This window comes from Procambarus clarkii, chromosome 63, assembly GCF_040958095.1.
Source record: "Procambarus clarkii isolate CNS0578487 chromosome 63, FALCON_Pclarkii_2.0, whole genome shotgun sequence".
NCBI lineage: Eukaryota > Metazoa > Arthropoda > Malacostraca > Decapoda > Cambaridae > Procambarus > Procambarus clarkii.
Window position 1 is genome coordinate 5,730,128 of NC_091212.1, and position 24,700 is coordinate 5,754,827.

The window sequence follows — 24,700 nt, forward strand, 5'->3', positions numbered from 1 at the left end:
AGCAGCTACGCAAGCACTTACGAACTTGGGGTCAGATACATGAAGCAGTTATGCAAGCACTTACGAACCTGGGGCCAGATTCACGAAGAAGTTATGCAAGCACTTACGAACCTGGGGCCAGATTCACGAAGCAGTTACGCAAGCTCTTACGAACCTGTATATCTTTTCTCAATCTTTGGCGGCTTTGTTTACAACTATTAAACAGTTAATGAGCTCCGAAGCACGCGGAGGCTGTTTATAACAATTACAACAGTTGATTGGCAAGTTTTCATGCTTGTAAACTGTTTAATAAATGTAACCAAAGCCGTCAAAGATTGAGGAAAGATGTACACGTTCGTAAGTACTTGCGTAACTGCTTCGTGAATCTGGCCTCAGGTCATTGAGAAAATGAAGATTAGACCAAGATCACGTCTTGTCCGCGGCCACAACAAGGCAGTTAGACCAGACAACCTCAGTCATTACGAACGAGAAAGACGGAGGAGGGAGGGAAGGGAGAATGATTGAGAAAGAAATTCAGTAATAGGAACTAATTTATCTTAGACACATGTATCTATAGAGACACTGGCTAGAAGCCAATGTATCTAGAATCTGGCGAGAGATGGACACGTGGCTTGACCCACTACTTGACAGGTCACCCGAGACACATTAGAGCTATGTGTAGTACACAGCTGAGACCCACAATATTGGCATTAAAAGAAACCCTGTCTGTCAAGTATTGACAGTTCTTCACAAATTCTCAAACTTTCAACCCGTAAGACAACGTCAGTTAGTCGATTGTTAACAATCTGTTCACTTGACGATTTGTTTTGGTTGAGCAACCAAGGCAGGCGAAGGGCAGGGAAGGGAATGATCAGGGGGAAAGCGCCAAGCCAATACGACCATATAGAACTTGGAAGACGTCAGCTTAAGGATTTGGGATGGGACGAGGGAAAGGAATGGTGGTAAGAGAAGAGAGATTGAGAGAAAGAGAGAGAGAGAGAGAGAGAGAGAGATGAGAGAGAGAGAGAGAGAGAGAGAGAGAGAGAGACCGCCATAGATTCTCTTGCACGATATTCTAATTGGACTGAATCACGAGTGGGCACCTGTAGTTAGTGGAGTGCCGCAGGGCCGTGTCTGGGGACCTCTCCCACACACACACACGTGGTATAAACATTGAGTGACCACCATCAGCGGCCAATTTTACAGATTATACAAAAATAGGGGGTTATTTCGAAGACTCAGAATGACTACAAGAGGAATTAAATAGTCTTTTAACATAGATGCAGGGTTAGAAGGCGCAGTTTAATACTGACAGATGAAAGGTTCCGAGAGTACCATAGTTCTTAGTAAGAGTAACCGGATATCAGGAATATAACGCTGAAAACTGAATGCTGCAAAGATCTGAGAGTCATGATTAGTAGACATCTTAAAGCCCCAGAAAAATCATTATATAAAATCTTCAAAATTAGGATAAATATAGATACTGTGATTAATATCTAGAAGAGTTAGCAACATAATTGGATTATATAAACAAATGAAAGGGTATAACAAGAGGGTATTTATGGGTAGCTATACAAGAGGGCATTAATAGGGGGTATTATACACATCACGAATCAGTGGATTTAAATATAGTTTAGAATCAGAAAAGACCTTGAAGAATACATGATTAGAATAGGAAGGTGGAGATTTATGGAAGAACGTAAGGGATGTAAGATGACAGTAGATCAGTGGGTCGTTACAAGCGACCTGACGGGAGATGAACGAGAGTTGGTTCATCAGCGCTTGTGTAATTGGTCTTTTGTTATGTGAGACAGGGAGCCCGTCCAGGAAAGAGTTGGTGTGGGTGATGATTGGTACTGCATCTACTGTATCTACTGGGCAGTAGATGCAGTCTACTTGTTTGTCACCATCCTTACCTGCCAGTCTGCCAGCCTGCCTGTCTGTCAGTCTCTGAGCCTGCGTACCTGTCAGTCATCCGGAACTGCTTGTTCTACCCGTCCTCACGACTACAACGTCTGTCAGCCTGCCTGCCAGCTGGTCCATGACAGCCGGGCCTGTCTATCAACAGCCTGCCGGCCTGTCTAAAAATATCCACTTTCATATCACGGATTAGAGAAGTCTGAGAGAGCGAAGGAGAGATAGTTTCGAGAGCCAGTGAGAGGTGAAGTAGAATGGTTGGTGGCACTCCTGGCACTCTCTCTCTCTCTCTCTCTCTCTCTCTCTCTCTCTCTCTCTCTCTCTCTCTCTCTCTCTCTCTCTCTCTCTCTCTCTCTCTCTCTCTCTCTCTCTGTCTCTCTCTCTCTCTCTCTCTTCCTCCCCTCTGAGGTGGCAGTTGTTTTAGATTCAGCTACTGGGAAGAAAAAGTTGCAAGTAGCACGGGCTATGGCGAGCCCCGTAGTGGACTCACCTGGCACAGGAGCGGGGCTGTATCTTCCTCTGAGGTCACTATACCATCACGTTAAATACCTCTCGCAGCCCTGAGGGTTCTATAATTAGGGTGAAGGGCGTCGTCAGTCACTGATAATTGGGGTGACACATTGAGCAGACACGCTGTTGTGGGTAGCAGCAGGTGGGAGAGAGGTAGGTGGGTGGGAGTAATGCTAGGTGGGTGGGAAAGAGGTAGGTGGGAGTAATGCTAGGTGGGTGGGAGTGTGGTGTTTTACCCCTAGGGGTACCTCTTATATCTATCTTAGGGAATTACGGGTTATTCATGCCCGTGCCAATTCTTGGGGGGGGGGCTTAATCTTCATCTGTCTTGTAAGGAAGCCAGAATAGCCTCGGGAGGAGTCAGGATTATTCAAGCACTTGCACGATCACTAACGAATCGATCACTCCCTGTTCATCATTCTGCAATCATGGCGGCTATGTTTATATTCATTAAGGCTGTAGCAGCTTAAGGGTTATCTTCTTGAGGTTATCTTGAGATGATTTCGGGGCTTTAGTGTCCCCGCGGCCCGGTCTTCGACCAGGCCTCCACCCCCAGGAAGCAGCCCGTGACAGCTGACTAACACCCAGGTACCTATTTACTGCTAGGTAATAGGGTTAAGCAGTTTATAACTTTACAACTTCACAACCCAAAGTTATTATTGATATGAACCACTTCGTAGAGCTTCGGAACTCATAGCCTCTTTAATAAATGTAAATAAATGGGCCATGATTGTGGAGAGATGTACAGGTTTCGTATGAGGCTGCGTTAATGATTGACGAATCCTGGCTAATGTCTCCTATCATGCCTCCTGAACGCTCCCCTGACAGTTAAGCTCTCACAGTTCGTTTGCTGAGAGTTAGTTCGTCTAGATGTGTCGAGTCTCCGCGTTGACACAGTCCGTCCTCATCAATAAAGGCCAAATGCTCATTAATCCATTCGCCAAACCCCGCTATTTATGAGTGAAAACGATTTCCACACGACTCACAACTGATGGCGTTCGAACATTTCTCGAACAAGTGCTTCACTGACGACTTGTGTTCGAACCACAACGCTGTAAATGCTTCTCCCCACGTACTACAAATACAAATAATCGCCAACATAACCTAAACATCTATCTTAATCTATGCGTATCTATCCTACAGCATGAAGAATAGTTACTACATCTAGGAGTAGCTACACCTACTCCTGGATGTAGTTTGAGGTGTATAGCATATCTTGGAGTGTGTCTGAGAAGGATGCAAGACGCAGCTGTGGTCACTTCTGTCGCCTCTCTCCGTCACTTATCATTCCTGCCTCTTTAGGGCTGGTATGTTGCCGGAGTTGGAACCAACAGTGAGAATTAGGATGACTTCGAAGTGTCCTGATGGCTTCGAAGTGTCCTGATGGCTTCGAAGTGTCCTGAAGGCCTCGAAGTGGCCTTATGGCTTCGAAGTGTTCTGAAGGCCTCGAAGTGGCCTTGTGGCTTCGAAGTGTCCTGAAGACCTCGAAGTAGCCTTTTGGCTTCGAAGTGTCCTGAAGGCCTCGAAGTGGCCTTGTGGCTTCGAAGTGTCCTGAAGACCTCGAAGTGGCCTTTTGGCTTCGAAGTGTCCTGAAGGCCTCGAAGTGTCCTTGTGGCTTCGAAGTGTCCTGAAGGCCTCGAAGTGGCCTTATGGCTTCGAAGTGTCCTGAAGGCCTCGAAGTGGCCTTGTGGCTTCGAAGTGTCCTGAAGACCTCGAAGTGGCCTTTTGGCTTCGAAGTGTCCTGAAGGCTTCGAAGTGGCCTTGTGGCTTCGAAGTGTCCTTGTGGCTTCGAAGTGGCCTTATGGCTTCGAAGTGTCCTTGTGGCTTCGAAGTGTCCTTGTGGCTTCGAAGTGTCCTTATGGCTTCGAAGTGTCCTTCTGGCTTCGAAGTGGCCTTGTGGCTTCGAAGTGGCCTTGTGGCTTCGAAGTGTCCTTCTGGCTTCGAAGTGTCCTGATGGCTTCGAAGTGTCCTGATGGCTTCGAAGTGTCCTTGTGACTTCGAAGAGTCCTTCTGACTTCGAAGTGTCCTTGTGGCTTTTCTTGTGTCTTCTTCGAAGTGCACTTCTTATTGCGTCAGATTCTCTCTCTCCTCTAAAGACGCGCTCATTCATGTGTGCTACACGAGTGCTCGCGCAGGCACTGGCACTCTTCAGCTTGACCTGGCACAAGCTGGGGAGGCATGGATCACGGTGTGTAGCTTTGCTCGCCGTACCCCTGAACGAAGGTGACTTGTTAGCATACAGCGTAGAATGACAACATTAATTCTATCCAATAAGGAGCGTACGAAGCCGGAGAGGCATGGAACTATGCGAGGTACGACTAAAGCATACAAATACATGAAATGTATTAATTTCAATGTATTAAAAGGGGGGGAATCCTAGCACCTCCCTCCTGGTCCTAGCTCCTCCCTCCTGGTCCTAGCACCTCCCTCCTGGTCCTAGCTCCTCCTTCCTGGTACTAGCTCTTCCCTCCTGGTCCTAGCACCTACCTCCTGGTCCCGGCTTCTCCCTCCTGGTCCTAGCTCTTCCCTCCTGGTCCTAGCACCTACCTCCTGGTCCCAGCTTCTCCCTCCTGGTCCTAGCTTTTCCCTCCTGGTCCTAGCACCTACCTCCTGGTCCTAGCTCCTCCCTCCTGGTCCCAGCACCTCCCTCCTGGTCCTAGCTCCTCCCTCCTGGTCCTAGCTCCTCCTTCCTGGTCCTAGCTCCTCCTTCCTGGTCCTAGCTCCTCCCTCCTGGTCCTAGCTCCTCCTTCCTGGTCCTAGCTCCTCCCTCCTGGTCCTAGCTCCTCCCTCCTGGTCCTAGCACCTCCCTCCTGGTCCTAGCTCCTCCCTCCTGGTCCTAGCTCCTCCTTCCTGGTCCTAGCTCCTCCCTCCTGGTCCCAGCACCACCCTCCTGGTCCTAGCTCCTCCTTCCTGGTCCCAGCTCCACCCTCCTGGTCCCAGCACCACCCTCCTGGTCCTAGCTCCTCCTTCCTGGTCCCAGCACCTCCCTCCTGGTCCTAGCTCCTCCCACCTGGTCCTAGCTCCTCCCTCCTGGTCCTAGCTTCTCCCTCCTGGTTCTAGCTCTTCCCTCCTGGTCCCAGCTCCCTCCCTCCTGGTCCCAGCACCACCCTCCTGGTCCTAGCTCCTCCTTCCTGGTCCCAGCTCCACCCTCCTGGTCCCAGCACCACCCTCCTGGTCCTAGCTCCCTCCCTCCTGGTCCCAGCACCTCCCTCCTGGTCCCAGCACCTCCCTCCTGGTCCCAGTTCCTCCCTCCTGGTCCCAGCACCACCCTCCTGGTCCTAGCTCCCTCCCTCCTGGTCCCAGCACCTCCCTCCTGGTCCCAGCACCTCCCTCCTGGTCCCAGTTCCTCCCTCCTGGTCCCAGCACCACCCTCCTGGTCCTAGCTCCCTCCCTCCTGGTCCCAGCACCTCCCTCCTGGTCCCAGCACCTCCCTCCTGGTCCCAGTTCCTCCCTCCTGGTCCCAGCACCACCCTCCTGGTCCTAGCTCCCTCCCTCCTGGTCCCAGCACCTCCCTCCTGGTCCCAGTTCCTCCCTCCTGGTCCTAGCTCCTCCCTCCTGGTCCTAGCACCTACCTCCTGGTCCCAGCTCCTCCCTCCTGGTCCTAGCTCCTCCCCCCTAGTCCCAGCTCCTCCTAGTATCGCTATCAGGAGAAAACTCGACTATACAGCACTTGGAATAGGGAGGGGGGGGGGGGGTCAGGATAAGAATCTAGGATGAGAGAGGAATGGTGCCCAATCACTACGACCGAGGGAACAGAGACTGTGCGGCCGAGATCGCGGCCGAGATCGCGGTAGCGGACGTCGATATAAAGCCATCAAGACACTTCGCGCTCGCGGTGATTTGAATCGCGAAAATACTAGCCATTTACGCGCTCAAGTGTGATGAATTACCTTCCTAACTGCCGCACTTACATATTAGTGGTCTAATTGACGGATTACGCTCATTTTTACAGCCTTAATTACGAGGATTCGACCCATAAATTAGGGCTGTTCAATTTCGTAATTAATTTTTGTCTTTTTCGTATCACATTTTTTAAAGTGTGATAATTGAAAGTTTCAGTTAAAAAGAGATGGAACTTCTGATATACGTGAAGGTAGCATTATTGGGGGAGGGAGATCGCTTGAGTGTGACCTTCTGAACTGTTGAGTGTGACCTGCACGGTTGAGTGTGACATGCTCGGTTGAGTGTGACCTGTACGGTTGAGTGTGACCTGCATGGTTGAGTGTGACCTGCATGGTTGAGTGTGACCTGCATGGTTGAGTGTGACCTGTACGGTTGAGTGTGACCTGTATGGTTGAGTGTGACCTGTACGGTTGAGTGTGACCTGCATGGTTGAGTGTGACCTGCACGTTTGAGTGTGACCTGTACGGTTGAGTGTGACCTGCACGGTTGAGTGTGACCTGCACGGTTGAGTGTGACATGCTCGGTTGAGTGTGACCTGTACGGTTGAGTGTGACCTGCACGGTTGAGTGTGACCTGCACGGTTGAGTGTGACATGCTCGGTTGAGTGTGACCTGTACGGTTGAGTGTGACCTGCACGGTTGAGTGTGACCTGCACGGTTGAGTGTGACATGCTCGGTTGAGTGTGACCTGCACGGTTGAGTGTGACATGCTCGGTTGAGTGTGACCTGCACGGTTGAGTGTGACCTGCACGGTTGAGTGTGACCTGCACGGTTGAGTGTGACCTGCACGGTTGAGTGTGGCCTGCACGGTTGAGTGTGACCTGCACGGTTGAGTGTGACATGCACGTTTGAGTGTGACCTGCACGGTTGAGTGTGACCTGCGTGGTTGAGTGTGACCTGCACGGTTGAGTGTGACCTGCACGGTTGAGTGTGACCTGCGTGGTTGAGTGTGACCTGCACGGTTGAGTGTGGCCTGCACGGTTGAGTGTGACCTGCACGGTTGAGTGTGACATGCACGGTTGAGTGTGACCTGCACGGTTGAGTGTGACCTGCACGGTTGAGTGTGACCTGCGTGGTTGAGTGTGACCTGCACTTTTTCACCTGACCCCATATTAGTATCAATCCAACACGCTTTGTAATTTCCTATCACTTGAGAATGAACCATGTAGGTTCGAAACGTTGTGTAATTTTATAATAAGTGTAATATATTCTATTTGTTGTTTCTTTTTCTTCACCTCGAGCGAGGATGACTTTTGGAGAACTCTTCCAGTTAAACCAATATATATATATATATATATATATATATATATATATATATATATATATATATATATATATATATATATATATATATATATATATATATATATATGACAGTATCATACCACGTAGGAAGAATTGAAACAGGAATTTCCTTAAGTACTTTCGTATTTAATAATACATCTTCAGAAGAGTGAGAACCCTGCTGAAGATGTATTATTAAATACGAAAGTACTTAAGGAAATTGTTGTTTCAATTCTTCCTCCGTAGTCTGACACTGTCACATTTTTCATCACGTGTTAATTTTCCTGATTTACACACACACACACACACACACACACACACACACACACACACACACACACACACACACACACACACACACACACACACACATAAAAGCGTTAAATTGATTGGATACATTTTGTTGAAACTACGAACATAGGATGGCTGCAGGTTAGATAGAAGTAATTAAATGTAAAACAGAATGCAAAAATCCCATTTATTTCCGTGAATTGTTTTCAAATGTTTGCGCAACATTTAATAGTTGATCTGTAAATGCGTCCGAGCTGAATATCTCTCGGGGGGGGGGGGAGGAGATATTAGGGAGAAGGGGGGGGGGGATTGAAGAATATCTCAAGGAGCAAATTTAATCAAGATAGGAGAATATCTCATATCTCATGGTGTGGTAGGACATTTTTGCTTGGAGGAGTTTTTTTTTTTTTCTACCACAGACGTGGCCAGACATTTACAATGCTAACCAGCATATATACATTTTCTTCTGTCCTCCGTGGACAGGGTTAGAGATGTGTTAAACATATAGTTCAAGGGTTTATTGAACACTCAACCACAGAAGGTGATTGTATAGTGCTTTTAAAATGCTAGGCTAACCTACATACTTAAATACATGATACACAGACTTACATCTGCTTTACATAAAGTGATCGATGTGTCTTTTACATAGTGTCACTAATGTGCATTTACAAAGGTGAAATGTAATTCTGACCAGCTTCCACATATACTTTATACACATACATATACATACACACACATATACATACATATACATATATACATATACATACATATATACACATACATACACATACATTTGTCTCTTTTACTCTGACAGGGTAAGATAGCTGATAGAGAAACTAGTGTGCAATTAAGCACTTAACCACTGAAGGTGATTAAGATACTTTTCTTGGAGGAGTGTTAGGTAAAGTATCTTTTGGAGGAAGGGAACTATTAGGACAAGCACCAAGCCATTACGACTATATAGCACTGGGATGGGGGGTGAGGATAAGAATTTGGGATGGGACGGGGAAAGGTATGGTGCCCAACCACTTATGGACGGTCGGGGATTGAACGCCGACCTGCAGGACGCGAGACCGTCGCTTGGAGAACAAATATTAAATTCTTTCCATTCCATATTTAAATTTTTTTTGGAATGATTATATTTACAAACAAAATAGGCCGAGGCTGTTAGAGAACTTCCAATGACTGGTTCAGCAAAAGCTGCCAGTTATTATTTTCAACTGCAAATCATCGTGACTGTTAATTAAAAACCGCCTGGTGGCTGTATGGCTCAAAATACCCGCATTGTGTGTCCAGAGTATATATATATGTACTCACCTAATTGTACTCACCTAATTGTGCTTGCGGGGGTTGAGCTTTGACTCTTTGGTCCCGCCTCTCAACTGTCAATCAACTGGTGTACAGAGTGTGTGTGTGTATTTTTTGTAGTCATGCGTTCATAGGCTCGAACGATTAACTGGTGATTGGCTCGTTATGGCTGTTGGAAGTAACGACTCTTGTCTCCTGTTATCTGTCATATCTGCTTCTGGAATTGAGCATTCAGTTGGCGGCAGCGCGCGCACGCGCACACACAGATATTAGAAGGAACTTTTTTAGTGTCAGAGTGATTGACAAATGGAATGCATTAGGCAGTGATGTGGTGGAGGCTGACTCCATACACAGTTTCAAGTGTAGATATGATAGAGCCCGATAGGCTCAGGAATCTGTATACCTGTTGATTGACGGTTGAGAGGCGGGACCAAAGAGCCAAAGCTCAACCCCCGTAAGCACAAATAGGTGAGTACACACACACGCACACACACACACACACACACACACACACACACACACACACACACACACACACACACACACACACACACAAGTAGCCTTGTACCCTGCATGTAACCAATGTTGTAACCCTTTTTGTGCACTAAAGTTTAAATATATATGTATATGACATCCATTGATGGTGTAATCTCTGAATTCCGCGATTTGTTCTCATTCAGTTTTATAATGACGGAGAGTATTAGAATAATTCTGCTGACAGAGTTTACGTTTAATCAAGTCTACCTCAGCCGCTGGTGTAAACTCGTAGCCGAGTAGCACCACATCCCTTCTGGTACCCCAGTGGGTATCCATACCCACTGAGAAACCGGTGTTTGCTTCTATAGTGATCTTAAGGCTGCTTGGTATGGGTAGTTATCGAAGCGGTTCACCTTTATCGTCGCAGTGGATAATCTCTATATTCCTCCAGTCTCATTGTGGGGGGGGATTCGTATACCCTTGAATGACAACCACAGTGAAGGGTTTCCATGATCGGTTTACAGTGAAACTCTCTCTCTCTCTCTTAGACGCGCCGGAACTCTTGAATCCCACAACGCTAACAATCTAGGTAGACTGAAGTAGTTTGTGTCATAAATTTATATTTCCATTAGGCAGTTAAAGGAGAAAATAGTTTAGCGTGAGGGGGATATAGTGGGAGAATGCTGGGAGCAACAGGTAGTATTAAGTCCCAGACTCGTTTCCTATGTTTACACAGGTGGGAGGGGACGCATTTTTTTGTCCTGGGTTCGATCTGGATGTCGTTTCTCTGCGTATACCCTTGCGTATACCCGCAAGCTATACCCGGTGAACAGAAAAATCCCATTCGGGGCGAGAGGGGGTGAAGGGGGATTGACTCGGGGCCCGTGAGTGATTAGGAATAATTGAATTGTCATACTGTCTGGCAGGAGAGTGGGTAGTGGAGGTGGTGGTGGGTGTCGACACATCCCTTCAGCCTCCGGCACTCTGTTCAGGAGATTTGCATGTGGATAGGAGATGGGAGGTAGTATGGTGATGTTTTGAGGCGAGGGAGGGTGATTTTGAGGCGAGGGAGGGTGCTTTTGAGGCGAGGGAGGGTGATTTTGAGGCGAGGGAGGGTGCTTTTCAGGCGAGGGAGGGTGCTTTTGAGGCGACGGAGGGTGCTTTTGAGGCGAGGGAGGGTGATTTTGAGGCGAGGGAAGCTGCTTTTGAGGCGAGGGAGGCTGCTTTTCAGGCGAGGGATGGTGCTTTTGAGGCGAGGGAGGGTGCTTTTGAGGCGAGGGAGGGTGCTTTTGAGGCGAGGGAGGGTGATTTTGAGGCGAGGGAGGGTGATTTTGAGGCGAGGGAAGGGTGCTTTTGAGGCGAGGGAGGGTGATTTTGAGGCGAGGGAAGCTGCTTTTGAGGCGAGGGAGGGTGCTTTTGAGGCGAGGGAGGGTGATTTTGAGGCGAGGGAAGCTGCTTTTGAGGTGAGGGAAGCTGCCCCTCCTCCTGCCCTTCTGACACGCTACAAGCTGGTGATGAATGATGCTCGCATGATGCCAATCGAGTTTGGTCAATTGTTTTGACTAATCACTCGACCGTTGTTTCTCTCTTGATGGTAAATTAAAAACTCACAAGAAAAATCATAGTAACGTTATGTATCTATAAGAAATTCTTTGGAGTAGGGACGGGGGATCGAACCTGTGACCAGGAGCATTCAGTAGAACTTCGGTTTCAACTCTTTTAACCCTGTCGTAGCTCAGTCGATTAAGGCAGTGTCTTGGATGCAGGTTCGAATCCTCGTCACGGCCCTTGTGGATTTGTTCATTTAATCCTTCTGTATTTCTGTTCGTAGGTTAGCTTAGCATTTTAAAAGCACTATACAGTATCTGTGATTGATTGTTCAATAAATCCCTGAACTATATGTTGAACAAATCTCTCACCCTGTCCATGGAGGACAGAAGAAAATGTATATATGCTGGTTAGCATTGTAAATGTCTGGCCACGTCTGTGGTACATAATAATAAAAATAAATAGCACTTGGAAAGAATATTGGAGAGAGGAATAACAAAGGATTGGATTCCAATCACCTGGGTTCTGCGAGACTCGAACCCTGGACCCCATGCTCTATCGACCGAGCTATTGAGTAGCCTTAATAAGGAAAAAGTGTTTTAAGGGATTGGATGCTGTTGCTGATTTAGATTCAGCTGCTAGGAACAAACAGTTCCAAGCAGCACGGGCTATGGCGAGCCCCCGTAGTGGACTCACCTGGAACAGGAGATGTGCGATGAAGGAATTGGAGGGAGAATGTGGGTGCCCAACCACTTGGACAGTCGGGGATTGAACGCCGACCTGTAAGAAGCGAAGCCATCGCTGTACCATCCAGTCCAAGTTGTAATAACAATTATTTGTTTTTATATGACTTAAGTAAATAATTGATTGTAATTTTTTTGTGTAAACTTGATTGTAAATGATTTGTAAATGAAGTTTTTGATTCCATTTACAACAGCAGTCACTGTAGAGTTTGATGCAGAGTCACTGTAGAATTTGATGCAGAGTCACTGTAGAGTTTGATGCAGAGTCACTGTAGAGTTTGATGTAGAGTCACTGTAGAGTTTGATACAGTCACTGTAGAGTTTGATGCAGAGTCACTGTAGAGTTTGTTGTAGAATCACTGTAGAGTTTGATGTAGAATCACTGTAGAGTTTGATGCAGAGTCACTGTAGAGTTTGTAGTAGAGTCACTGTAGAGTTTGTAGTAGAGTCACTGTAGAGTTTGTTGTAGAGTCACTGTAGAGTTTGTTGTAGAGTCACTGTAGAGTTTGTTGTAGAGTCACTGTAGAGTTTGTTGTAGAGTCACTGTAGAGTTTGATGCAGAGTCACTGTAGAGTTTGATGTAGAGTCACTGTAGAGTTTGATACAGTCACTGTAGAGTTTGATGCAGAGTCACTGAAGAGTTTGATGTAGAATCACTGTAGAGTTTGATGCAGAGTCACTGTAGAGTTTGTAGTAGAGTCACTGTAGAGTTTGTAGTAGAGTCACTGTAGAGTTTGATGCAGTTAGTGTAGAGTATGATGTAGAGTCACTATAGAGTTTCTTGTAGAGTCACTGTAGAGTTTGATGCAGAGTCACTATAGAGTCACTGTAGAATTTGATGCAGAGTCACTGTAGAGTTTGATGCAGAGTCACTATAGAGTTTGTTGTAAAGAGCAGAGGCGTATTAAGGCGACACGCTACCCAACACAAGTCCACTCCAGCGAGATCAGTCCCTTCACACACACGCAGAACTAAATGTTTTTTGTGAATAATTCCTTTGAGAGAGAGAGGCGCTGGGAGCCGCTGTGTGTGTGTGCCTCTCAGCTCAGCGCTCTGTAAAGATATGTATTTATGCAAATTACCAGAGAGGAATGTTGATAAAACGGACCGAAATTTGCATGAAAAATACCTTGGACAACCAGAATGCCTGATATATAGGAGTGTCCTTGTGGCTATATCCCCCTCCTCTTTTGTTTTAAGGGGGGGTATAGAGGCCCCTCTTTAGCCGCAGATGTGTATGTGTGGTTTACTTGTGGTAAACCACGGTTTACTCGTGAGGCTGAGCGTCTTGAGTTAGTGAGGCTGACTAGCAGGGCTAGACGAGTGCCTCATAGTGCTATGAAGGCCATGTTAGGTCCTGTAGCGCAGTAGTCTGCGCCCTCAGCTTACACACAGCCTGGTCCTCTTCATTTGTCGTTACGTAAAAAATACGTCCTCCTAACCTAACCATGGGTTATCTTGAGATGATTTGATGATTTCGGGGCTTATCGTCCCTGCGGCCCGGTTCTCGACCAGGCCTCCTTTTTATTACACACACCACAGGAAGCAGCCCGTAGCAGCTGTTTAACCCCCAGATACCTATTTACTGCTAGGTAACAGGGGCATCAGGGTGAAAGAAACGTTTTGCCCAATTTGTCACCGCCTCCACCGGGGATCGAACCCGGAACCGCACGACTACGAATCCGAAGCGCTGTCCACGCAGCTGTCAGCTGTCAGGGGGCGTACCAACCCAAACAACCCACCTCACCTGTCGAGTCTGAAGTATAGAAGATATTTGTGAATATACTTTAGAAGATAGACACTTAGATACTTTAGAAGATACTTAGATACTTTAGAAGATATATAAGATACTTTTCAGATTAGGTTGCATTTGTAACGTTGGGTACCATAACAGGTGGGGACAGAGACCAATGGGCACCTTGACTTTCACCTGATTCATCTGTTCACCTAACGTTAAAATAGATACCCGGGAGTTATAGGCAACTGTTGTGGGTGGCATGTCGGAGAAACTTGAAGATGCTCCGTCTTGAGTTAGAGGAGGAGGTTAATTCGTTCTGAGTGGTGGTAGATGACCCCCCCTCCCAGGGTGATCTGAGTAGTGGTAGATGACCCCCCTCCCAGGGTGTTCTGAGTAGTGGTAGATGATCCTCTCCCAGGGTGTTCTGAGTAGTGGTAGATGATCCCCCTCCCAGGGTGATCTGAGTGGTGGTAGATGATCCTCTCCTAGGGTGTTCTGAGTGGTGGTAGATGATCCCTCTCCCAGGGTGATCTGAGTGGTGGTAGATGATCCCTCTCCCAGGGTGATCTGAGTAGTGGTAGATGACCCCCTCCCAGGGTGATCTGAGTGGTGTTAGATGATCCTCTCCCAGGGTGTTCTGAGTGAAGCTACTCGATCCCCCTCCCAGGGTGATCTGAGTGAAGCTACTCGATCCCCCTCCCAGGGTGATCTGAGTGGTGGTAGATGACCTCCCTCCCAGGGTGATCTGAGTGGTGGCACTCGAACCCCCTCCAAGAGGCTGTGGAGTGTGCAGCCAAGGACCACCAGAGGAGCAGCTGGAGGATCTAACACCATCACTGCTGAGTCCATCAACTGAGAGAATCACCTTCCGGTCTCCTGAGAGGATTTGCCGCCAAACAGAAGCTTCGGATAGAGTGTTTGGTCAGCTGGTTGTAGCGGCTGCGAGTGAAGATTGCGAGTGATTGATCTGTTGCACGCTTTGGCGCAGTGGGATGTGGTCGGGGGATGTTGTCGTAGAATGTATAGTCGTCATTGGGAACCTTATACTCCCTGATCGTATTGTTTTAAGAGAGATTCTGAGTGTTCAGAATCTACAGATTCTGAATCTGAACTACAGATTCTCCCGTAGTTTGGTTCCAGAATCTACAGATTCTGAATCTGAACTACAGATTCTCCTGTAGTTTGGTTCCAGAATCTACAGATTCTGAATCTAAACTACAGATTCTCCCGTAGTTTGGTTCCAGAATCTACAGATTCTGAATCTAAACTACAGATTCTCCTGTAGTTTGGTTCCAGAATCTACAGATTCTGAATCTGAACTACAGATTCTCCTGTAGTTTGGTTCAGGGGGGAAGCTGAACAGTTTGGCTATTTCCTGGTGATAGTTGTGAGGAAAACTCCTGTATAACAGCTCAATAGCGCACAATGTAATGCTGAAATGGTATTTAATGAGCTCGTTCAGGTCCTCTTGAGGTCTGCGGACCGCTATTGTCTTCACTCTCACCGCTCCCAATCAGGCTTTGGTCTGAATGGTGAGCAGTGTGGTGGAGATGTTTGTAGTGTGTCGAGGGCCATGTGTCCGGAGATGACGCTCCATGTGTTATGTGTAGTGAGCCACACCGTCGGTGGTGCATCACTACACATAGCACAGGGACACGTGGCCAGCAGGGAAGGCTGTGGGACACATGAGGGAGGTACCGTCATACCTGTGTTGATACGCAGGTACAACACCCACAGCAACACCCACGTACACTAAATACTCAACTGGAAAACATCAGAACACCAAGGTACTAAGTCAGGATATGCTTTACAGAGTTCTTATGGTTAATGTTAAATAAACTCTAGAGTATGTAGCACCGTCATGGAAGCCCAGAGCGACACCTTCCATCTCCTCCCACTGTATTTAGATTAAAATATTTCAAAGGTTTGCTACAACACTATTCCTGTAAGAGGGGCTGAGCTTCGAGAGGAGAATGAGGAGCTGAATCTGGTGTCTCGTGACAAAAGGGAACTACTGAGATGCCATGATCTCGACGTATAATATACTTTATGGGGTGGGAAGCTAGTTGGCCTCGACACAAGCATGGCAAGAGGATTCGAGGAAGATTTTTGCACCAATAATTGGAAAGGCTTGGCCCAAGAGCTGAGCTCTTTTCTACATCACATTTTAGGTAACAATTGTTAAATGCATTTCTTCCTCTTTCCCTCCCTTTTTTCCCTTCACCCTCCCCCCCCCCTACCTCCTCTTCCCTCTCTCTCTCTCTCTCTCTCTCTCTCTCTCTCTCTCTCTCTCTCTCTCTCTCTCTCTCTCTCTCTCTCTCTCTCTCTCTCTCTCTCTCTCTGCCCCCCCCCACTTCTCCTCCCTTATGCACCGTATCTTAACTTTTGAAATGTTGTTTTCTCCAGCCAAGTATTAATTCCGACTCATTTACATACTTCCCCTTTCCTCTTGCTCCTCGCTGCTCTCTTAATCTTGTTGATCCACCTCTCTCTCTCTCTTCCCCCTCCACCAGCGCCTTCTTCACTTCCTCCGCCTGGGCGTCTCCTGCTCCACCTCTGACTGTAACTCTCTCTCTGCCCAATGGGACCAAGCAACGCTCCAAGTTAGACTCAGGAGTTTAGGTATTCGCAAGGCGACACAGTTAGTATTGCCGGGGTTCTTATCCTCGACCAGTGTTACAGGTGAATTAGTGAATGAAATACTCCCAGAATACCTAAGAGACTCCACTGGGATTCGTGATCCCAAATTCGCGGACGGAGCCGGCCAGTGGGACACTCTTTGCCATCTCTCAACCTCGACCAACTTCTCCAAACGACGGTAAACAGGCCAAATGGGATAGCCCCATAGTGGAGAACATCGCCACAGCATTGATGGAGGCAGCTTCTCAGGACAGAGCGTGTCTCCTAGCTGTGCAAGCCCCCCATGCCGGGGACTTCCTGTTGGCAGTCTCTAATTCCGCCTTGGGCACCCGCCTGGACCATCGGACACTAAGTATTGGTGTTGCTCTGCGCCTTGCCGCCCCTATCTCCACCGAGCACCGGTGTATTTGCGGCCATGCACGGGCAGACCAATACGGCAGCCATGGTCTCATCTGTCGTAAGACACAGGGAAAGATTGCCAGACATGAAGCAGTCAATGACATCATCAAGAGAAGTTTGGCTTCAGCTGGGTGTCCAGCACAAAGGGAACCTCAGTTGTGCAGACCTGACAACAGCCAAAAACGCCCAGATGGAGTCACCCTGCAGCCATGGAGGGAAGGTAAACAGGTCGTATGGGATTACACCTGTGCATCTACATTGGCTGATACCTATCTACCTTACAGCACAGCTGAGGGAGGCGGGGCGGCCACCTTCAGGGAGACCCAGAAAACCAACAAGTACAGAAACCTAGAACGTTGTTACAGGTTCGTGCCAATAGGCTCTGAGACTCTGGGCGCCTGGGGTAAATGTGCACTTAAGTTCCTAAAGGAGGTGGGCGAGGACCTCATTTGGAAAACTAGAGACTCGAGTGCGGAGTCGATCCAGAGAGGACATGTTTGCTGTATCTTGGTCACGCGCCCCACGGAAGAGCTAGATGAGATCTTCGAACAGTGATTGTTATTTGATTGTTATATGTGTGTGTTTTCTGTTCATAGGTGTGTTTGCAGCGAGGCAGTTGCAGACGAATATGGATTGCATGGCCTGCACTGTGGAAAATCAGGCAGTTAGCACTCACGACACGTCGAAGTTAAAGACATCATTAAGGGGAGCCTTGCCTCTGCCCAGTGTCCAGCAGAGAGAGAGCCTTGCAGTCTATTGAAACATAACTCTTGTTAGTTTTGCCGGGCGACCAGATGAAGAATTCACACTGCACCCTTGGAATAATGGCAGACAGTTGGCGTGGGACTATACATACGTATCCACGCTGGCAACCACATACATCAACCTCTCTGCCGGCCAAGCAGGAGCCGCGGCGACACACAGAGAAAGACACAGAGTCAACCAACTACAGGCAATTAGATCATCATTACAACTTCGTTCCAATAGGGTCTGAGACCCTAGGCCCATGGGGAGAGAGTGCAAGAAGATTTCTTAAGGATCTTGGTTCCAAGCTCATTGACACTACAAGAGACCCTAGAGCAGTAAGTTTTCTCTTCCAGCGCCTCAGTGTCGCGATCCAGAGGGGGAATGCTCGCTGCGTCCTCGGTTCCTGCCCGACGTCGGAGTGTGAAAAAAATCTACAGCCTCTAGGAAATAAACTTCCCTTTATTTCCTCTTAATGTCTACTTGTTGTAACAGATATGAAACTGTGGGTATAAATGAGTTTACAATACAAATAATAAAAAAGGGGGTAGGAGAAGTGAACACTCGTATGTTTTTAAAGTATCCTGTCTTTGTTGATGGTATATATATATATATATATATATATATATATATATATATATATATATATATATATATATATATACGAAACAGAAAGGATATTATTGGGCGAGAGTGCGTACAACACTCCCCAATAGGAAGAAAACCCGCTGGGGTCGTTCATCACGTGTACCCAGACACAGCTGGGACTTACTTAATTAACTCTCTCAAGTGAACAGTTTATCAAATAGTGTGCTGGGTGTTTTGTCTTGGTCTCGAACCCTCGGCAGAATGTTACTGAGTGTTACTTAATGTGTCAGTTACTTAGTTACTGAGTGTAGGGGGGGGGGAGGACTGGGTTAGATATAATACGGGGTGTGAATGATTGGCTTACAAAGGCCATATACCCACACACTTGGATAAGGATCCCTGTTAGTTCTGTCTGTCTCTCTCTCTCTCTCTCTCTCTCTCTCTCTCTCTCTCTCTCTCTCTCTCTCTCTCTCTCTCTCTCTCTCTCTCTCTCTCTCTCTCTCTCTCTCTCTCTACCCCCATTATGTACGCACCTAGAGTCATGTGTGTAATTGAGAATATTTACCGTGGGAGGACATGTGGCATATGTTGTCAGGTGTGACAGATGGGGCGGGCTCTCCAGGCCTTCTTTATGGTTTAATTATATAGTGTTCAAGCTGGTTATGATGGCACTAAATTATATGTGCTTGGCTGCTGCGTTAGACCCGTTACTGGTCATGGTGTGAGGGGGGGGGAGGGGGATCTGGTACCTCGCAGTCAGCTAAAATTATGTTATCAAGGTTCCTGTTAATGAAATATGTAATGTATGAAAGTGTACCGGACGAGTCAGTCTGTGTCTGACAGTATTGGGCAGCGCCACTCATCCTGTGAGTGGACACACCGCCATAGTGACAGTATTGGGCAGCGTCACTCATCCTGTGAGTGGACACACCGCCATAGTGACAGTATTGGGCAGCGTCACTCATCCTGTGAGTGGACACACCGCCATAGTGACAGTATTGGGCAGCGTCACTCATCCTGTGGGTGGACACACCGCCATAGTGACAGTATTGGGCAGCGTCACTCATCCTGTGGGTGGACACACCGCCATAGTGACAGTATTGGGCAGCGTCACTCATCCTGTGAGTGGACACACCGCCATAGTGACAGTATTGGGCAGCGTCACTCATCCTGTGAGTGGACACACCGCCATAGTGACAGTATTGGGCAGCGTCACTCATCCTGTGGGTGGACACACCGCCATAGTGACAGTATTGGGCAGCGTCACTCATCCTGTGGGTGGACACACCGCCATAGTGACAGTATTGGGCAGCGCCACTCATCCTGTGAGTGGACACACCACCATAGTGACAGTATTGGGCAGCGTCACTCATCCTGTGGGTGGACACACCGCCATAGTGACAGTATTGGGCAGCGTCACTCATCCTGTGGGTGGACACACCGCCATAGTGACAGTATTGGGCAGCGTCACTCATCCTGTGGGTGGACACACCGCCATAGTGACAGTATTGGGCAGCGCCACTCATCCTGTGAGTGGACACACCGCCATAGTGACAGTATTGGGCAGCGCCACTCATCCTGTGGGTGGACACACCGCCATAGTGACAGTATTGGGCAGCGTCACTCATCCTGTGGGTGGACACACCGCCATAGTGACAGTATTGGGCAGCGTCACTCATCCTGTGGGTGGACACACCGCCATAGTGACAGTATTGGGCAGCGCCACTCATCCTGTGAGTGGACACACCGCCATAGTGACAGTATTGGGCAGCGCCACTCATCCTGTGAGTGGACACACCACCATAGTGGCAGTATTGGGCAGCGCCACTCATCCTGTGAGTGGACACACCGCCATAGTGGCAGTATTGGGCAGCGCCACTCATCCTGTGAGTGGACACACCGCCATAGTGACAGTATTGGGCAGCGTCACTCATCCTGTGGGTGGACACACCGCCATAGTGACAGTATTGGGCAGCGTCACTCATCCTGTGAGTGGACACACCGCCATAGTGACAGTATTGGGCAGCGTCACTTATCCTGTGAGTGGACACACCGCCATAGTGACAGTATTGGGCAGCGTCACTTATCCTGTGAGCGGACACACCGCCATAGTGACAGTATTGGGCAGCGTCACTTATCCTGTGAGTGGACACACCGCCATAGTGACAGTATTGGGCAGCGCCACTCATCCTGTGAGTGGAAACACCGCCATAGTGACAGTATTGGGCAGCGTCACTCATCCTGTGAGTGGACACACCGCCATAGTGACAGTATTGGGCAGCGCCACTCATCCTGTGAGTGGACACACCGCCATAGTGACAGTATTGGGCAGCGTCACTCATCCTGTGAGTGGACACACCGCCATAGTGACAGTATTGGGCAGCGCCACTCATCCTGTGAGTGGACACACCGCCATAGTGACAGTATTGGGCAGCGCCACTCATCTTGTGAGTGGACACACCGCCATAGTGACAGTATTGGGCAGCGCCACTCATCCTGTGAGTGGACACACCGCCATAGCAGCATGTACAACACTCCCCAATAGGAAGAAAACCCGCTGGGTTGTTCATCCTGTCACTTGTACCCAGACACAGCTGGGACTTGCTTAACTGTCTCAAGTGAACAGTCCATACTTACCTCCCCCCCCCCCTCTCCTTCCCCTACTTACAGAATATCTTGGGGGAGGGGGGGGGGTTGTTATGGTTCCTCCTAACGGCGGTCCAACAAGGGCTGTTACCTCTGTCAGGGCTTTGTAGTCATGCTGGACTTTACTGTGAGCTGTCAGCTATTCGCTGCATGGTTAACCCCTTCTCTCTCTTCTCCCTTCCCACAACCCTCCCTTCTCCTACCCCTCTTTCCCTATTGTATCAACTCCCCCTATCAACTCCTTAAGACACGATTCTGAGATTGATATATCAGTCTCTTGAGGTTATCTTGAGATAATTTCGGGGCTTTTTAGTGTCCCCGCGGCCCGGTCCTCGACTGGGCCGCGGGGAGATCTGAGGAGCCCTAGGGGGAGATCTGAGAGCCCTAGGGGGAGATCTGAGAGCCCTGGAGAGACCTGAGAGCCCTGGGGGAGCCCTAAGAGCCCTTGGGGAGATCTGAGAGCCCTGGGGAGATCTGAGAGCCCTGGGGAGATCTGAGAGCCCTTGGGGAGGTCTGAGAGCCCCTGGGGAGGTCTGAGAGCCCTAGGGGAGTCCTGAGAGCCCCTGGGGGAGCCCTGAGAGCCCACGCGAGGTCTGAGAGCCCTGGGGAAGTTCTAAGAGCCCTGGGGGAGCCCTGGGGGAGCCCTGAGAGCCCTGAGGGAGCCCTGAGAGCCCCCGCCAGGAGTATATATCACAAGAGTCAAGGTGTCGGTGGCCGAGTCACTCTTAAGACGAGCCCCGCATTCCTGAACCAAACTTAGCCGGACGTAAATATGACTTAGACGCGGCATGCTGATTGACGCTACTTAAGATAAGTGAAGATAGTCGTGCTGAGAGTGGCCACAAGGACAGTATATATGTATACATACAGTACATATGTATACATATGTATACGTATGTATACATATGTATATGTATGTATACATATGTATACGTATGTATACATATGTATACATATGTATACATATGTATACGTATATATACATATGTATACGTATGTATACGTATGTATACATATGTATACGTATGTATACATATCTATATTGCACAGTTACATGTATACCCCTGAGATTTGTTTTGATGATTGTTGCCGCCGGAGGCGGCTAGTTTATTGTACACCCCATACCCATCTTGTGAGCGGTAGCGCAAAAAAATCATTACAGAGGGCACAAAAGGTCTTTATCAGTGAGAGTCCTGGTTGGTCAGGCAGCTGCATGGGGTGAAGGGGGGGGGGGGGCACTAACGACCCTTCCGGCGTTAATAGCCCGCCACACCACACTGGAACTGCTGTCTTTCAAGTGTCAGATTCACGAACCAGTTACGCAAGCACTTACGAACCTCTACATCTTTCCTCAATCTTTGACGGCTTTGTTTACATTTATTAAACAGTTTACAAGCATGAAAACTTCCTCAATCAACTGTTGTTATTGTTATAAACAGCCTCCTGGTGCTTCGGAGCTCATTAACTGTTTAATAATTGTAAACAAAGCCGCCAAAGATTGAGAAAAGATGGACAGGTTCGTAAGTGCTTCGTGAATCTGGCCCCAGGTTCGTAAGTGCTTGCGTAACTGCTTCGTGAATCTGGCCCCAGGTTCGTAAGTGCTTGCGTAACTGCTTCGTGAATCTGGCTCCAGGTTCGTAAGTGCTTGCGTAACTGCTTCGTGAATCTGGCTCCAGGTTCGTAAGTGCTTGCGTAACTGCTTCGTGAATCTGGCCCCAGGTTCGTAAGTGCTTGCGTTACTGCTTCGTGAATCTGGCCCCAGGTTCGTAAGTGCTTGCGTAACTGCTTCGTGAATCTGGCCCCAGGTTCGTAAGTGCTTGCGTAACTGCTTCGTGAATCGGGCTCCAAGACCCCTAATTCTGAGAAAGAGGCAGTTTACACTAGGCTACCTACACCTAGGTTTACACTAGGTTTACACAAGCGAGGAGAGTGTACAGTAGCCCCGGGGCGGCGCCCCCTGAGGGCTCCTAGGGTGTTGGGTGAATGGGTACAAATTGGATAACCAGCAAATACTGGGTTGGGTGGAGTGGCTCTGTGGGTCAGCCCTCGACACCCGCCTTCTGTGTCCGGCGTCGATACCCGCCGCTGCCCTATCACCACACCGGGGGATTATATTGCCCGTATCGTAGGGGGGGGGGGTATCGTAGGGGTTACCTGAGAGAGAGGGGGGGTTGGGGGACGGGGTGTGTGGGCATACAGTAGATAAGAGTGCTGTGAGGCGCTCCCGGAGAGCTCTGAGGCGCTCTTGGAGAGCTCTGAGGCGCTCTTGGAGAGCTCTGAGGCGCTCTTGGAGAGCTCTGAGGCGCTCTTGGAGTGCTCTGGAGTGCTCTCACTCTCTCACACTCCCGCCAGCCACAGCACAAAGCGCCCCGCGCCTCTATGCCGCTGTTATAACAACCTTTATTTACCCTCGTTACAAGGGTCAAATTAGTGAGGGGGAGGCGGTGCCGGGAGCGCCGCCCCCTACAGGAGTAGGTCGTCTTCCACATGAAGAAGGGGTCGTTGTGGTCGTTGGTGTCCAGTGGTCGTTGTGGTCGTTGGTGTCCAGTGGTCGTTGGTGTCCAGTGGTCGTTGTGGTCGTTGGTGGCCAGTGGTCGTTGTGGTCGTTGGTGTCCAGTGGTCGTTGTGGTCGTTGGTGGCCAGTGGTCGTTGTGGTCGTTGGTGTCCAGTGGTCGTTGTGGTCGTTGGTGTCCAGTGGTCGTTGTGGTCGTTGGTGTCCAGTGGTCGTTGTGGTCGTTGGTGTCCAGTGGTCGTTGTGGTCGTTGGTGGCCAGTGGTCGTTGTGGTCGTTGGTGGCCAGTGGTCGTTGTGGTCGTTGGTGTCCAGTGGTCGTTGTGGTCGTTGGTGTCCAGTGGTCGTTGTGGTCGTTGGTGGCCAGTGGTCGTTGTGGTCGTTGGTGTCCAGTGGTCGTTGTGGTCGTTGGTGTCCAGGGGTCGTTGTGGTCGTTGGTGTCCAGGGGTCGTTGTGGTCGTTGGTGTCCAGGGGTCGTTGTGGTCGTTGGTGTCCAGTGGTCGTTGTGGTCGTTGGTGTCCAGTGGTCGTTGTGGTCGTTGGTGTCCAGTGGTCGTTGAGATAATGCTGTGTGTCGTCTTCCACCACCACCATCTTGAGGTTATCTTGAGGTTATCTTGAGATGATTTCGGGGCTTTAGTGTCCCCGCGGCCCGGTCCTCGACCAGGCCTCCACCCCCAGGAAGCAGCCCGTGACAGCTGACTAACACCCAGGTACCTATTTTACTGCTAGGTAACAGGGGCATAGGATGAAAGAAACTCTGCAAATTGTTTCTCTCCGGCGCCTGGGATCGAACCCGGGACCACAGGATCACAAGTCCAGCGTGCTGTCCGCTCGGCCGACCGGCTCCCCATACTCTCCCCTCGACCATACCCCCTTCTCCTAACTGCTTCAACCCGTTCTTCTTCTCTGGGCGCGTCTGCCTTACTGCAGAGTCTGCGCTCGATCCCCGATGGTGCAAGTGGTTATATAGGCACCGCTGGTGCCAAGGACTATATAGACTTAATTGGGGCTTCTTGTGGTTATATAGTGATGATGATTTCGGGGCTTAGCGTCCCCGCGGCCCGGTCCTCGACCAGGCCTCCTTTTTGTTACACCCCCCCCCCACACAGGAAGCAGCCCGTAGCAGCTGTCTAACTCCCGGGTACCTATTTACTGCTAGGTGAACAGAACATCAGGGTAAAAGAAACTCTGCCCAATTTGTTTCCGCCTCCACCGGGGATCGAACCCAGAACCCCAGGACTACGAATACCGAGCGCTGTCCACTCAGCTGTCAGGCCCCTATTTCAGGGCTTCAGGGCTTTGAAGCATAAGCTTCTATAACTGATAATGACCTAACCCGTCGTTATCTCCTGTAACGACCCAATTCATCTCCACTACAGGGCTTAGAAGCCGGATTGGCAAGAACGTCGTTGTTAGGTGAAAGCAAGAATATATAGTTATACAGTGAGAGGTGTATATATATATATATATA

General features: G+C 49.0%; 1 protein-coding gene across 1 annotated transcript; it reads right to left on the bottom strand.

The window, feature by feature from the left end:
- Positions 1-23,139: 23,139 nt before the first annotated feature.
- On the bottom strand, positions 23,140-23,820 carry LOC123753621 (salivary glue protein Sgs-3-like). The gene has a single exon (XM_045735593.2). The coding sequence runs from the start codon at positions 23,818-23,820 to the stop codon at positions 23,140-23,142; it is 681 nt and encodes a 226-aa protein (XP_045591549.2).
- Positions 23,821-24,700: the final 880 nt, after the last annotated feature.